Below are 16,484 nucleotides of genomic sequence, written 5' to 3'. Positions count from 1 at the left end.
CAAGAAGGGCCGTGTACTGAATTTAAAAAAAAATGAATTAAAAATCCATTTTAAATCCTTTGCGGTCGTTCAAAGGGTCATTGTACTTGGAAAAATAAGCCTTATCGTTGTGAACAATAATATCACAAATTTAAGCTTAATTTTAGGACCCAATTACAGTCCAGACTCGATTATCTGAAGCCTCGATTGTCCGAAGTTTCGATTATCCAAAGGTTTGTATGGGACTTCGAATAATTGAATCAAGAACAAAATTTTGTTTTCGTTTTTTTTTCTTTTTCTTGTTTGATCAAATTTGAGCACTGCAACCCCATTTTAGTCAAATTTGAATAGTTGATTGCCTATTAAATAATAAGATGCTTTTTTTCAATATTTCAACACCGCCATATTGGCCTTGGATTTAAAAGTTCAAAATCACTTTAACGTAGTTTAGGGGACATACGCTCGATAATAAAAAAATAGGCACCAAAAAAAAATTTTTTTCGTGATTCGATTATCCGAAGTTTCGATTATCCGAAGTTTCGATTGTCCGAAGTGAAATTATTCCGAAGCCTTCGGATAATCAAGTCTGGACTGTACTAGATTTTTTTTTGTTCAATTAACATTTGTATTCAACCGCATAATTAGATGTTGTTTTTGAGAAATTTGCAAGGAAATTTGTCTTTTTTCGAATTTTGTCAAAGAACCCAAAAATCGGACAAATAGGTAGGTACATAAGGCTGGTACAAATTTTATTTAAAGATTTTTTTTTGAGAATATATGTATAAAAAAAGTCTGTAACAATATTCATTGTATTTGAATTTGTATTGAATCCCCCCTAAAATGCTACGTCTGTTCTGAATGAAGCCAAAAAGAAAGTTGATCATTCAAGGCGAACCTTTAAATATGTTGTTTGATGTGATACAAATTGTCATCAATTTTTTTCTTTTAAAATGCTATTTCCCCGAACGCGGTCAAGCGGAAATGCCCGGTGCCCAGGAGCGCGCGCGCTCCGGGGCACCGGGCATTTTTGCTTGACCGCGTTCGGGGAAATGGCATTCAGGGAAATGACTATTCAGGGATATGACTAATCGGGTAAGTGGCATTCGGGATTGTGGCCCATTCGGGAAAATGGCATTCGGGGATGTGGACGATTAGGGGAAATGGGAAATTCGGGTAAATGGAATTCGGGGAAATGACTATTAGGGGAAGTGTCTTTTCGGGGAAGTGGCATTCGGGGAAATGTCCCTTCGGTAATATGGGTTTCGGGGAAATGTCATAGATTCTATAGGTGGCTACCGTCGGCGATGACACGACGACTGTGACACCGGAGGAATGTTCGACGAAAAAAATTAAAATAAACTTTAACAACAAAAAAACTTTTTTTCAATATTAAAGGACTTATTATTTTAAGAAACTATTTTTTCTTAGAAATTTAATATTTACCATTTTTCACAGTGCCATTAGGAGAGGAAAAAATTCCACGACAGTTGAAAAATTTTGCTCACGCGATGTGAATCATCCTAGCAGTGTTACGTAGCCAGTGTACTAGCTGGACAATTGCAGTAGTTGAGAAACACGTCTTGCACATGAAGTAAAGAGCCAATTATTTCGTCATTTAGTTATTTGAAGATTGCGATCGAACAGAAAATTTTCCTTTTGAAGTTGATAAAATTATTTGATTTTTTAAATATGTCTAACAGGGGCGCCGACTCTGGGGGGCACGGTACTTTTTGCCCCCCTTAAAATTGGGCAGGGGGGCAGCCCATACATTGTGCCCCCCCAGAAATTTTGGAAGAAAAATATTGTTATTTTAAATATTACAAAAAAAAAATCACCGAAATAATTGAAAATAATATTTAAAACTGAATTGGAATTGGATAGAATTCTTGTAAGCAAATCTGTAAAATAGTTCAAAAACATTTGTTGTTTTCTAAATCGACAACGTTTTATCTACACTACTGCGCTCTCTTATGCTAACTAGGTAGGAAAACCAGCAAGCTTAGTATACAAGAGCAAACTTACGCAAACTCTTGCCAAAACAATCATCAAGTTTTCAGACGCAACATTCTGCGATTTGCCATTGTAGATCAGGATTTAGCGAAAATGAACTGAAACACTTTTCAAAATGGTCATTTGATGATAGCTTTACATTTAAAAAAATGCTGATGAATTCGATATTGAGCAAATCCATGTCAAATAGGGAATCGGTTGTACCCGACCCTCTCCGATTTCAATGAAACTTTGTAGACATGTTATCCTAGGCATATATAAGCCATTTTTGTGTATATGGAGCCAGTAACACTCGATAATGACATTTTAGAAGGGCGTACGTGTTTTCAATATTTTTGTATTTCGTAATTTAAATATTGCTGTATCTCGAAGCCGATTTTTAAGTTTAAAAGTTAAATTTGAAGGTGAGCCCAAAACAAATCGTGGACTCACCTTCAAATTTAACTTTTAAACTTAAAAATCAAAAAATCTCATAAAAGTAGAGTGTTTTTTTCTTCCAGTGTATTTTTTTCGGAAAGCCCGTCAAATTTCCTACAAGTTTGTCTTTGACCACTTTTTGATATGATGCAACGGCTTCGAGATACAGCAATATTTAAATTACGAAATACAAAAATATTGAAAACACGTACGCCCTTCTAAAATGTCATTATCGAGTGTTACTGGCTCCATATACACAAAAATGGCTTATATATGCCTCGGATAACATGTCTACAAAGTTTCATTGAAATCGGAGAGGGTCGAGAAAAAAGTACCTAAAAAATCCTGTTTTGGGCTGGAATTGCTCTTTTTTTTTTGGGTAATTTTAGGTAATTTTTTTCTTGATTTCATTTAAAAAATTGCAAATTTTTGGTCGTATCAAATTGTCAAAATGCTTTTTTTTGATTTTATTAAAAACCGTTTGTGTATCTTTTTGGTTATTCTTAAATGCTTAAATTCTTAAATTCTTAAATTCTTAAATTCTTAAATTCCTAAATTCTTAAATTCCTATATTCTTAAATTTTTAAATTCTTAAATTCCTAAATTCTTAAATTCTTAAATTGTTAAATTCTTAAATGCTTAAATTCTTAAATTCTTAAATTCTTAAATTCTTAAATTCTTAAATTCTTAAATTCTTAAATTCTTAAATTCTTAAATTCTTAAATTCTTAAATTCTTAAATTCTTAAATTCTTAAATTCTTAAATTCTTAAATTCTTAAATTCTTAAATTCTTAAATTCTTAAATTCTTAAATTCTTAAATTCTTAAATTCTTAAATTCTTAAATTCTTAAATTCTTAAATTCTTAAATTCTTAAATTCTTAAATTCTTAAATTCTTAAATTCTTAAATTCTTAAATTCTTAAATTCTTAAATTCTTAAATTCTTAAATTCTTAAATTCTTAAATTCTTAAATTCTTAAATTCTTAAATTCTTAAATTCTTAAATTCTTAAATTCTTAAATTCTTAAATTCTTAAATTCTTAAATTCTTAAATTCTTAAATTCTTAAATTCTTAAATTCTTAAATTCTTAAATTCTTAAATTCTTAAATTCTTAAATTCTTAAATTCTTAAATTCTTAAATTCTTAAATTCTTAAATTCTTAAATTCTTAAATTCTTAAATTCTTAAATTCTTAAATTCTTAAATTCTTAAATTCTTAAATTCTTAAATTCTTAAATTCTTAAATTCTTAAATTCTTAAATTCTTAAATTCTTAAATTCTTAAATTCTTAAATTCTTAAATTCTTAAATTCTTAAATTCTTAAATTCTTAAATTCTTAAATTCTTAAATTCTTAAATTCTTAAATTCTTAAATTCTTAAATTCTTAAATTCTTAAATTCTTAAATTCTTAAATTCTTAAATTCTTAAATTCTTAAATTCTTAAATTCTTAAATTCTTAAATTCTTAAATTCTTAAATTCTTAAATTCTTAAATTCTTAAATTCTTAAATTCTTAAATTCTTAAATTCTTAAATTCTTAAATTCTTAAATTCTTAAATTCTTAAATTCTTAAATTCTTAAATTCTTAAATTATTAAATTCTTAAATTCTTAAATTCTTAAATTCTTAAATTCTTAAATTCTTAAATTCTTAAATTCTTAAATTCTTAAATTCTTAAATTCTTAAATTCTTAAATTCTTAAATTCTTAAATTCTTAAATTCTTAAATTCTTAAATTCTTAAATTCTTAAATTCTTAAATTCTTAAATTCTTAAATTCTTAAATTCTTAAATTCTTAAATTCTTAAATTCTTAAATTCTTAAATTCTTAAATTCTTAAATTCTTAAATTCTTAAATTCTTAAATTCTTAAATTCTTAAATTCTTAAATTCTTAAATTCTTAAATTCTTAAATTCTTAAATTCTTAATTTCTTAATTTCTTAAATTCTTCAATTCTTCAATTCTTAAATTCTTAAATTCTTAAATTCTTAAATTCCAAAATTCCAAAATTCTTAAATTCTTTAAATTCTTATATTCTTAAATTCTTAACAAATAAATTGATGTTAAATTTTCGATTTTTTTAAACATTGTTTTTTTTGTAATTTCCAAATTTCTGATTTTTTAAATTTCTGAATTTCTACTTTTGATTTCTTAAAGTTTTTAAGCCATGAGTTTTTTTAATCCTAGAGTTTTTTAACTTTTTTTTTTAAATTTTGGAATATTTATTTTTTTTCTGTAATTTTTTTCTAAATTGCAGATTTGAAAACATGTTGTTTTTTTAATGTGTATTTTCCAATTTCTAATGCTATAAATTTTTGCTTTTTACTTTTGTTTTCATTTTTAGAATATTAGTGTTGTTGAATTTTAAATACCTGATCATTTTTATTATTGACGGTTACTTCTGGAAAATAAGTGAGAATATGCCAATTAGAACGAATTCGCCTTCCAAACATATAAAAAATACCCCCAATAAACATTCTCAATCACTTTTTAATAAATAATCTTTTTCAAAAAAAAAAATGGATTCCGAATAAAAAAAACTCGTATCACATCGTAATATTCATATTGGTAAAATTCGTGATATACAATAAACTTAAACATCAAATCGCCACTCTCACCTAACGATTTCGGAAAACAACCGTGCCCCCCCCAACATTTTGGACTAGTCGGCGCCTCTGTGTCTAAATATTTATAAACTAAAAACCAATTATTCAAAATTCCCCCCTCTAAAAAAAGGGCTGTCATCGACTCAACACGTTCCCTCAACGACACCCTCAAACAAAAATAATCTCATTCTTCTCCTTCTCTCAAAAGTCCAAAAAAAAAAAACAGTTCACCAGAGTGTGCGCCATCCAAAGTCCTTTGCTGGTAAACAATGTCACCTCGTCCGTAGCACTGCAAAAGGACACACAACAGAGCAAATTCCATTAACCCACTCCCCCACTGCTGGCTGGCGGGATGCTGATGCTGCGACACAACAAACGCACACCACCACCACCAGCAACACTAGCAGCACGAAGCTCCAAAATACGCGCAGCAGCAGCATCCTTTTTTGGTCCTTCGTCGTTCTCACCAACACCAGTGAATGAAGCTATTTTGGTCCGTTCAGCGGTTAGGGTGACGACTCGAATTGATTTTTATTGTAGTTTTCAAAAAATATATTTCCAGAGTTTTTTTTTAAAGGTCCTATAAACATATGTAATTTTTTTCAAATGCAGGCATTTCAGAAATTTTGAATAAAAATAAACATCAATTTTCTGCTATGTATTTTCTTGTGTTGAAGTTATTGTAAATTTTACACGCATTGATTTTTTTTTTTTGAAATATGTTTATAGAAGAGATCAGAATATTTCGCAAAGATTTCATTTTTTAACATTACAAATCGGACCAATAGTTTCCGAGTTATTGTCAGTTGAAAATCACAGGCTTATTTGACGACACTTGAAAAATTAATTTCATCGATTCGCATTTTTGGTGAGGCTGTATCTCAGAAACTAGTTGGCCGATTTTTAAAGTTTCAAAGAGACAATTGTAGAAAAATTTTAAGCTTGAAAACCTCTGCCAACCTCCCGTGGTCGAGTGGTTACGGGATCCGCCTAACAAGCGGAAGGTCAGAGGTTCAATCCTCGGGTGGCAGCTTTGGAGCTTTGGTCATCCCGCAAAATCAGTACAGGTTTTTCTTTCCCTGCTGTCTGCGCTTTGGAGAAACCTCGAGTTAGTCAAAAATGGACTACTCGGCGAAGAGCTCCAATGCCAACTGACGACAGTCGGGTCAATACGAGAGAGCCAAAAACTGATGACAAAGGGAGAGATCTAAAATAGCCAACAGGGACCGCTCCAGTCCCCGTCCGTCCTCATCATTTGAAGTTGGACATCAAGAGCCTGCGAGCCACAACAATTCTTCAAAAGTTGCTCATTTCTCCTTCGCTAGGTCAACTACAACTACTTAGCTTCGGCTGATCTGTGCACTTCGGAAGATAGTTGACTGGCCAACTAGCCGAAGATGCGCTAACAGATACGATGAGTGTTCGGACTCAAAAACACGAGAGGAGAATTCTTCCTTTCGCACAACCACGCTTCAACGCACTGCGTTCAGGCGCACTCTACCAGTGTATATGTGCATTGGAAAAAGACTGTAAACAGATAGCTTGATTCTTCTCAATAAGATTCGAGCAAAAATTGCAGCCTTAAGAGTATAACAGGGAATCACAAAAGATAGTCGCTAGGACGGTCGAGGTGAACTAATCCCAATATCTGCCCACAAGGCGGACAAAAGAAAAAAAAAGCTTGAAAAAAAAACATGGTTTGCTTTTATTTCAAGAGCTATTTTTAAAGTACTAAAATCGAAAAGAATTCGAAAATGTATGGCTATGGCTAAAAAGATGTCTTTTTAAATTCACTAAAACATATCACAAAATTACGAAATAAAAAGTTACATACATTTTTTTTTCCGTGCACCGATTTTTTCCGAAAAGTCCTAATCATAACCTGCAACTTTGCCGAAGACACCAAATTGATCAGAAAATCCTTCTCAAGATATGTAATTTCACAAATTAAACGAATTTTTCTTGCATGAGTTAAATTAGTATGTATACTAATACCAATTCAAAGTTCATCAAATCAAGTCAGTAAGAAGTGGTGAGGAAAATCGTAAAAAATCTTGATTTTGCTCCGGGCGGGAAGGGGTTAAATCACGCTATATTCTTCTGAACGATTATGTTTTGTACGTTTATATCTTCACTTTTGCAAACGAAGCATTGTTTGACCGTTTGATGCTTCCTCTTTTCGAGAGGCATGTTTTGAAGGACACTGGATTTTTTATCCACATAAACCAGAACAGTAACAAATTCAAGATGATTTTATAAACTATTTGAATTTCAAAACTGACCAATTAGCTTATCCGAACGCAATTTATTCGGATTAGTGAGTAATCTCTGTAAATGCAAAAAGTCTCGAGGGACCATTCAAAAACCACGTGGACACTTTTTAGAAGTTTCAGACCCATGTGGTTTATGAATGGTCCCTAGAGACTATTTGCATTTACAAGGATGATGATTTTTTCTTTGAATGTTGCAAAAATGGAACCTACATTTTCTGATCAACTCAAATTTGGTGGGGCTGTTGATACCATCAAACAGTCCAGACTCAATTACTCGTGGGCCTCGGAAAAAAATCAGTTCGGATAATAGAATCCGAATATTTTTGATGGTCGAGCCTAAGTATGAGAGGGATAGTGAAATTTCACGATTTTGCGGACAGCGAAGCGATCCGTAAAATTTGGCTTTTTGTAACGATTTTTTCTCAAAATAATTTATCAAACTCAAATAGGAATAAAAATAATCTTATCACTGCTTATTACTACTGTAGAATTAAGCAAGTGAATACCCTTTTTAATAATTTGATTTTTGACGATTACGTGGACGGCAAGAAATTCGTGAAATTTATCAATTTTCTCAAATTATTTTATTTTCACAAATTTTATATAAAGTTTTTTTGTGGAAATTTTGTTGTCAAAAGTGCGAGAGAAAAGTGCGGGCCAAATCCAAGTTACAGTGCAAGGATCAATACTTTTTTTTTGAAAACTAATGATTGCAAAACAACTCAACTAGTGTAAAATGCATTTTAAAAAAAACTTTTTGCATTCAAATGTTGAGACTATGGCTTGTTATTTTATTTTTTTATTATTTTGCCCCTCCTCGACTCCGGCCAGAGCCGAGGGATGATTCTTTTGAAAGAAAAAAAAAATCAAAACTTTTTTCTGTTCTTATTTGGAATAAATATTTCGATTTCGTTACAAATTATATTATTTTTACATATTGATTTAAAATTTAAATTTTGAAAAGGTAGGTAGATGAAAAAAATTTAATGTGCCAAATGTCACAGAAAATTTAAATAATTATTTTACTAATTTTGATATGTTCAATAAATGAGAATACATTTTGTTTCAAAATATATATAGAGCCCATCCATAAACCAGGTGGAAACTTTTTGGAAAATAAGGAGAGTTTTATTTTGTCACGTTCAAATTTAGTGAAGATTATTTTAGTTTATTGAAGAATAATAAATAATGAAGCATGACAAGTAATTTCTTTGATTCAAACATAAGATTTTCAGAGTTATTTTTCACGTTCCGCAAAGTTTGCGTGAAATTTGGTGTTCTAAAATTAAGGTCCCCGTGAAATTTGCAATTTTCAAGCCCAAATATGACCCATAAACTACTCTAAAATGATTTAGTATTTTTAAATCCAAGATGGCGCCCAAAATGACAGTAATAATTGCGGTATTAACATACTAAAAAAAGCAGTTTTCAAAGTAAAAGGGAATCAAATATTTAAATTTGACTAAGAACTTAAAATTAATGTTTGAAAAACGAAAATAAAAAAAAAAACAAAAAAATGTCATAACTTGATTATCCAAAGTCTTATATAAACCTTCGGATAATCGAAACATCGGATAATCGATTCTGGACTGTAACAAGCAAGAATCTCGATTTTCGATCCCTAGCATTCAATATTCAATAGCTCACGAACTGAGAATAAAAATTGAACGAAAATGGAAAACCCAAGAACACGGCGCTGAGGGGAAAACTTTAATTAAAATATGCGCTCAATGTGAACATGAAGCAAAAAGTTTTCAGTTGCGCAACAAACATTTAAACAAAATAATGGAAAACGGACTTCTTCAATCGATTCTATGTCAAATTTTCTTTAAAATGAGACTTTACTTTGAACGACTTTGCGGTTCCAGAGACATCGCAGTTTTAAAATTGAGGTTTTAGCATTTGCTGCGAAAAAGGCGAAACTTTGGGGTGGTACCAAAAAGGCCCGATTTGGACGAAAGTCGAGATTCTTGCTTGGTTTGATGGTATTAATAGCCCCATCAAATTTGAGCTTGATCAGAAAAGTTGGTTTCGAGTGCTGTGTTTGAGGTGGAATGACCAAAGCATTTTTCAGATCGTGATTTATTTTTGATTTCAAACTAATTATTACATAAAGGAAGTCAATATTAACAATGCCTACTAGGTTCAAAAGAGGGACATCTAGGGGAACAGCATGTAGTTTTATCGCGTTTCATCTGAAATCAAGTAATAAACTGCGTAACGGGAAGTGAGCAATCAGGTTTATCTCAAAAGTTTGGGCAAATAAACTGTTTAAAAAGTGAAAATCGTCAATTTGGATGGAATTTGGACCAAGTTCTTAACCTGCAAACATTCAAGAATCTCCTGCGCATATTAAATTTAAGTTTAATTTGTTTTTTAAAATTGTTTTTACTATTATTTTCGTTGCAAGTAAATACAATTTACATAAAATGTTAAGTTTAATTATTGTTGAGCATTTTGCGCTGAATTTTTCGCTATCGTTTCGCCACCCTGCTTTCCCCAAACCTATAACACCGTGTACTGGTGTTGGTATCACGGCTGACGTGCCAAAACGCGTCCTCGCGCGTTCCGAAATTTTATTGTTTTTCAGATTCGTCCTTACTCGTCCTCCAGCATCCCTCCCGAACGGAGAAAAAGGTTCATCGTCCCTCGCTTCGTCGTCGGCCTTGAATGCATTCTTTCTGCCAATCTTCCAATCTTGTATCGTTTTTTTTTTCTTTTCGATTTTTGAGGCAGGGAAAGGATACTCTTGGATACGAACAAAGGCCCTAGCCCAACACGGGTTTTGATGTGCGGGGCAGGATGAAAGAAGGAATGTTCTTGGAAGGACCTACCTTGTAACACTGGATCTCGTCCAGGACGATCTCGGACTCGCGCTGAACACGCTCGACCTCTTCGTAAACTTCCCGCTCCAGGTCGGTAGGCGCAGCGTTCTCAAAGTCCAGAAAGACGTCGTACGTCTTGGGTGTGCAGCAGGTCGACTCATCGCGGGCCAGCAGGCTCAACAACTTCCCCATGACTAAGCTCGGAACCTTGACTCGCTGCTGCTGTTACTACTAATCAGAGTGGGTTTCTTCCTTACACGAACGTTCAATTGCTTATCACTACAGAGTAGAGGGCAGAGGATGGATTTCACTGAACTTCCAGAACTCAACAAAAACGCCCCCCTTGATTCGTTTCGATTATCGGCGGAAGCCCCTCAGCTGCTGATGCTGCTATCAGGGAGCACCACAATCGCACATATTCCGTAACACAAAACCCGTCTTCGGTGAAACTCTTCAACAGATCTCCCACATAGCCAAACTTGCACCTCTCCAAAGAATCTTCTTCTCACACCGCCGCACCCAGATTTTCGGGAACTGCTCCCGATGTCTTCTTCCCTGGCAGGAGGTCACTTGGCTCGTTCCCCAATCTCAAACAATAATCCGCGCTTCTAAAAGTAGCTCGGAACGGAATTTGCTCACTTCACCGTAGCAAGTTATGCCCCGAAAAGGCCACTAAAAACACACACACACACACAGAATCTGCTCCGAATCTTCTCTAGATGTATCCCGGAACGGAACGAGGCGAGTGGACCGTGTCGACGTGATCCCGTTGCGTGTACGTACGGCGTGTGAGGTGATAGCTGACTGACTGACTGGCTGACTAGCTGCTGCTAAAGGCAACAAGAGACCCACCAGGGCTTGAGGGTAGGTTCGCTTCGCAGTGGTGGTCGAATTTCCTTTATGTTGTTACAGGGCCTGCAGTGAGAGAGGAGTTTGGTTAGAGAGTTAGTTAGTGGAGAGAGAATTAGAATGGGAGAGTTGCAATTATTCGACGATAAATTTTTGAAATGGCGGATCTTCTAAATTAAAGCTATTTTCCATTTTTTGCTTTTTGGGTGTTTTTTAATACCCCTGACTCAAGGCGGTTTCAAAAACACCCAAAAGGCAAAAACTAGAAATTTGGTTTATTGGACCATTTCAATAAAAAAAAAACTCCAGATGTTTATTATTTATTTGTGAGTAATTCTAGCTGACAGTGGATCACTAAAATCGTTTGTCATATTTTATTGCAGGAACAAAAAAGGAGTCCATAACTCCATAAACTAAAACTTTAAAGCATGGGTGACCAAAGTATGGCCCGCGAGGTGATTTTTTTGTGGCCCGCGGACCCATTTTGAATGATCATATAAAATGGCCCTTTGAGAAATCTATAAAGTAATTTGTAATTCTTGAAAATTTAGGTTTAGTTATAACCTTTCAAAACTTATCAAAATTTGATTTCGATTGTTCGAATGAAATATTTTGTGGTTTGGTTGAGCGTTTCAGCAGAATGCTAATATGACCAAAGTAGAAAACTTTAAAATAGTAGAAATTTAGGTTTTCTATATTAATTCAAAGATTATAACGCATAATTTTTTAAGGGCTCGGCCTCACACTTATTTTGCTCTTATAAATCACCTCGGGATTTGAGCTCATGAATTCTGAGTTGAAATTTGATTAAAAATGGAGAAAGAATTGTTGAAAAATCTTTTTGGAATGATTTATCATTACAGTTGCACTTTATTTTAAAATAAAACTACGCAATTTTTCAACGTTTACGTTACCATTTTTGAATTAGTATAAAAATCTATGATAATACAGATGAATTAAATTAATTATCTCTTTCAATTTCATTATCTTTGCAAAAACATGATTTTTCAGCCACAATATTTGATTGGGAGCTGTTTTGAATAAAATTGTTGTTGAAATGTATTAAAACGACGAAAAAAAAAAAACAAACTGAAGTTGCGTAAAATTTGCGTATTTTTCGGCATTATTGATTGAAACGATGATTTTTTCAAGTAAACCATTTTTACATTTGGCCCGCAAGCTCATGTGAGCTTCAAATTGGGCCCGCCATTCAAAAACTTTGAGCGCCCCTGAAATAAATACTTTAAAATCATTTTATAAAATTTGAATTGCGGAGTCACAGATCGGTATAGGAAGTTAAAGTTTGGGATAAAAAATGTTTACATAAATTCATTGATAATTAGCAAATTTTTGATAGTACCAAAACTGTATTGTGTTTCATATGTTATAAGACCTATTCAAAATAAAATAAAAAAACTCTAGGTTAAATTTGTTTATGCTGCCCATACAAAATATTACTAACCTTTGCGCGGTTTCTCTCACTACCAAGATTCAATACTCTCACTCTCCCTCTTTATCTCCCGCTCACTACCACAACCGCAAAGATAAACAAAACGGTAAATACAGTTACGATTCGTTGATAAAATTGCACACACGCGTGTGAATGAAACTCTCACACAAGCACCGCGCACCACGCCAACAACAAAAGGGGGAGGGGAAAAAATTCTCTCGCACTATCAATCAAACGCATAAAAATGCAATCTGTTTCCGCGGACGCAAAATTTTCTTTTTTGTTTGTTCTAGTTAGGAAGTAAACTTTGAGATTTTTCAAGGATTGCAAAAGTTTTTGAATCAAATTACTTAAGTTTGTTTCGAATCACCTTTTGGCATTTTTTATTACAGGAAAATCGCTTGTTGCACAAATTTAACTCATTCACTCCTTGCTTTGAATTTTCTTTGTTTAGGCGGTGACGTTTCGGTTTGAACTGTCACAATTTTGTTTGTTTATTATGGGGTCCCTTCAGAAACGAAACCAACGTCGTTGTGAAATATTTCAGAAATATTTCATACAAAAATGTTGGTTCAATTGGGTACTAAAGCCCTATGCCAATTTTTATGTACAACGGTAAAAAACACGATTAAAAACCATTTCTGATCACTTTTTTCATTTTAATGCAATTTTTTTTTGACAAGACAACATTTTTTCGATGTATCAACTATGGTCCCCTTGGAACGACCTGTCAAGTAGGAGCTTTTCTGTCAAGAAGGACCGCGAGGTTAATTTTTCAAAATTGATTTAAAAATCCATTTTAAGCTCTTTATGGTCGTACAAAGCGTCATTGTACTCAGAAAAATAAGCTTTATCGCTGTAAACAAAAATATCAGCAATCTAAGCTTCATTTTAGGACCCAATTCAACCGTTGAGCACTTCTTCACAAAATCGAGCGAGATAAATATCAGATTGTAATGTTTGCATTTTTTTAATTTGCTTACATTTTGTAAAGGGGTTCCCCATGACCAAAGAAGGCATGTTGCGTTGATAGCTGGTCCATACAAGCCACCAAAGATTTGGCAACTGCCATATTGGAAAATCTGAACCTTGCGAAGCTTGGGAAGGGACTTTTTGATCGATTTGGTGTCTTGGACAATGTTGTAGGTATTGATAAGGATAAGTTGGAAGTAATTAAAAAATAAAAATGGTTTGGAACATAATCTCATGTATGGAACGTTCAGTCTAGACTCGATTATACGCTTAAAAATTTAATGATCTGCGATTTCGTAATCCAAGATGGCGGTGATGAACCCGATGCCTCTGTTCTATCTTGTACTTTTTACGGAAATAAATTGGAAATAAGGTAATTTCGGATATTTCATCAAATTAAAAGTCTTTGCTTGGCATTTTACGAGATTTTATTACAAAATAAGAAGAACATGTGGTATTTTAATATTTTTTTTTTGTTTTGCTCCTTTTTAGTCCTTTTATGTCCTCAAATACACCATTCTTGCTTTTATGTCTGAACCTCTTTTATTTTTGTTGCTTGTGGGAAATATTCCTTATTTTTTGTTGTGTTTGATTCTGGGTTGTTTTGCTTGTTTGCTTTAGTTTCAACTCTACTTTTTTTGTTGCGTTGTGATTTTTTTCTTCTATCTTTTACTGCCCTGTTCCTGCTTCATCACTAGTTTGGTTCGTGAGTTTCAAAATGTTTGTTACTTTTTTGTGTTTTTTTTCGGGTGGTTGCGGAAGTATGTGAGTTTGTTCGTTTATCTCGTTGCCGAGGGGGGTGGAAATATTGTTTGATTATGGTTTTTATTATTACAAGATTTTTGTTTTCTTTGAGTCTCTAAGATTTTTCTTCTGTTCTATTTCGAGCATGCGTTTTTTGTTCCATCTGTGTTTTTTTTTTTATTTTACCTTTCCTTTAATAACATTATGAGTAGAGTTTATAATTATAATATACTTTTTATAGTAATAATAATTTGGCGAAAATGAGAAGTTTGTTACCTTCTCGTTTGTTTTTACTTTTAATTTAAAATTACCTCTAATTCTAGATCTTCTGTCGTGGTTTGTCCTCCTGCTACTTTTTATTATATTTACTTTTCCTGTCTAAGCGCTACGATTATTTGTAATTTGTGACAATATATTTGAGCTTACGTTTAGCGTTTGTTTCCACTTTTCTTAATTTCGTTTCACTTTCCATTAACCTCGTTCAGACCACACAAGCTTTTTCAACTGCTTGCGTAGCAAAATCTCCCGTTTTTTGAGTTTGTGTGATGTTCTTTTGCCTACTTTCTGTGTTGTCTCGGTGTGTGTTTGGTAAATCTATGTAAACTTTTGCCTTTGACTGGAAGAGTATATTAATGTACGACTTTTTAGTTTCACTAAAGCTGCTTCACTGGTCACTCGCTATTTGCTTATCAGAGCTGGTTGGTTTTGTTTTTGTTTGCTTGGTTATCGATTGAGATTTGGAAAACTTGTTCGCTTTCATTTTAAAATCGTTTTTTTTTTTGTATAGAGACAAAAATATAGACACTCAACTATGTACAGGACTCATGGATAAAGTTTCGGGTTTTTTGTTCTGTTTTTACTATAGATACAAAGATGTTTGCTTTCTTTTATTTTGCTCATCAAACAGGGAAGTTACAGCAATAGATTTTTGTTTGTTGTTGGTTCCACGAAAAATTTATAAAATTCTAACACCATAGAGATTCACGATTTTTTTTTTGTTGCTATTTTGCAGCTTTAGAGAGACACAAATTTTGAAATGTTTCGAAGAGAGCATTTTTTTACGATCACTTAATGTTATGATCTAATATCTTTTCTTGTTTTGTGATGACTCAGTTGAATTTAAAAAATAAATCAATGTCGAAAAGCAGTGGTGTAAGCTCGATTTAAAAAATGGCTCATTCTAGCTAGTGTTGCCAGCGAACAAGGCTAAGAGAAAGATTCTACATTTATCACTAGAATAATATTTGTGTGAGTGTTTCCTTCCACTGCTGCTTCTACTACTTCTTGCTTGTGCTTGTATTTGTGACACGTGATCACACCTAGTCTAGAGAAGGTAAAAACGAAAAAATATATAACCAAAAAATAAAAACTTCTTTTAAAAACACGTGTTTTACTTCAGCGCTGTCTGATCTTACATCGAATATGGCTTTGCTTGACGCGTTCTTAGAGAGACGCAACGTTCATTGTTTTTTGTTCATGTTTTTTCTGTTTTGTTTTCTTCAAGGGGGAGGAGCTTTCACAACTAGTATTCGTAATTCTGGTACTTCCTCCACGCACACTCTCCTTCGCGCCTCTACTGTTAATCACTTTAATCGTAGTTCTACCATCTAGCGTATAATCATTTACTTCTCTAATGTTTTGGTTTTACTCTCTCGCGTCTCGGCGCTGCCTACACTACTGTTTATATTTACCACCTGGTGACCTTAAACAGTATAAATTTTAAATTTTTTGAGCCGGATTTTTATTCTTCACTTGAGCTGCACTCGAATGTTTGGAAATTTGATTGGAAGATTTTCTCGTATTTTTTTACGCTTGTTTTGCAGGATGTAACGATTGCCTATGGTGCGATGAAAATAGGTGTGAAATATTACACTAGGTATAACCAAACAGTTGGAAGAGGGTGGCGATGCTGCTGCTGCTGCTGATAAAGGGGCGTTTGCAAAGAATGATTTCAATTCAATCAACGCTGTTAAACGATAAGGTTATCGCTGATAATTTATCGTTATCGGAATACGAGTATTTCACCGGTGATAGCCGACGAAAACTCATTTGAAGTTACTTCCTAAATTGAATTTGTTCAATTGAAAACTTCTCAAAATACAAAGAATTTACAAAAAAAAAACAAACACATTCTTAAAATAATGTTACAAGTTTAAGAGAATTCCAAATTTTTCAGATGATCAAAAAAAGAAAACGCTTATTTAGCATTTTTCAAATAGATTGTCAAATTTTAACAAAAAACGTTTATTTTTGAAAAACTCAAAATATTGTGTGGTATCTCACTTGGTAAAAATTTTTAGTTTGAATACTTTTTTTTACAGATTATCTTTGTTTGTATTGTACTAAAATTTTCATAATTTGGGA

At 33.0% G+C, this 16,484-nt stretch overlaps 1 protein-coding gene across 2 annotated transcripts in view; it reads right to left on the bottom strand.

The window, feature by feature from the left end:
- The window catches only part of LOC6044581 (CYFIP-related Rac1 interactor B), a 75,498-nt gene extending 62,652 nt beyond the window's left edge, over positions 1 to 12,846 (bottom strand). Inside the window, exons 1-2 of one of the 2 annotated variants that reach the window (XM_038260107.1) lie at positions 12,775 to 12,846; positions 10,115 to 11,020 (exon numbers count right to left, since the gene is read on the bottom strand). In XM_038260107.1, coding sequence (XP_038116035.1) covers positions 10,115 to 10,297 — 183 coding nt within the window. In that variant the 5' untranslated portion in view covers positions 10,298 to 11,020; positions 12,775 to 12,846. Of the gene's footprint in view, positions 1 to 10,114; positions 11,021 to 12,416 lie in introns of both variants that reach the window. The other variant, XM_038260106.1, reaches the window with a different exon arrangement.
- Positions 12,847 to 16,484: the final 3,638 nt, after the last annotated feature.

The sequence above is a fragment of the Culex quinquefasciatus genome, chromosome 3 (assembly GCF_015732765.1).
Source record: "Culex quinquefasciatus strain JHB chromosome 3, VPISU_Cqui_1.0_pri_paternal, whole genome shotgun sequence".
NCBI classification, from domain to species: domain Eukaryota; kingdom Metazoa; phylum Arthropoda; class Insecta; order Diptera; family Culicidae; genus Culex; species Culex quinquefasciatus.
The sequence above is the reverse complement of the archived record's forward strand: the minus strand, read 5'-3'. Positions and strand labels throughout refer to the sequence as shown.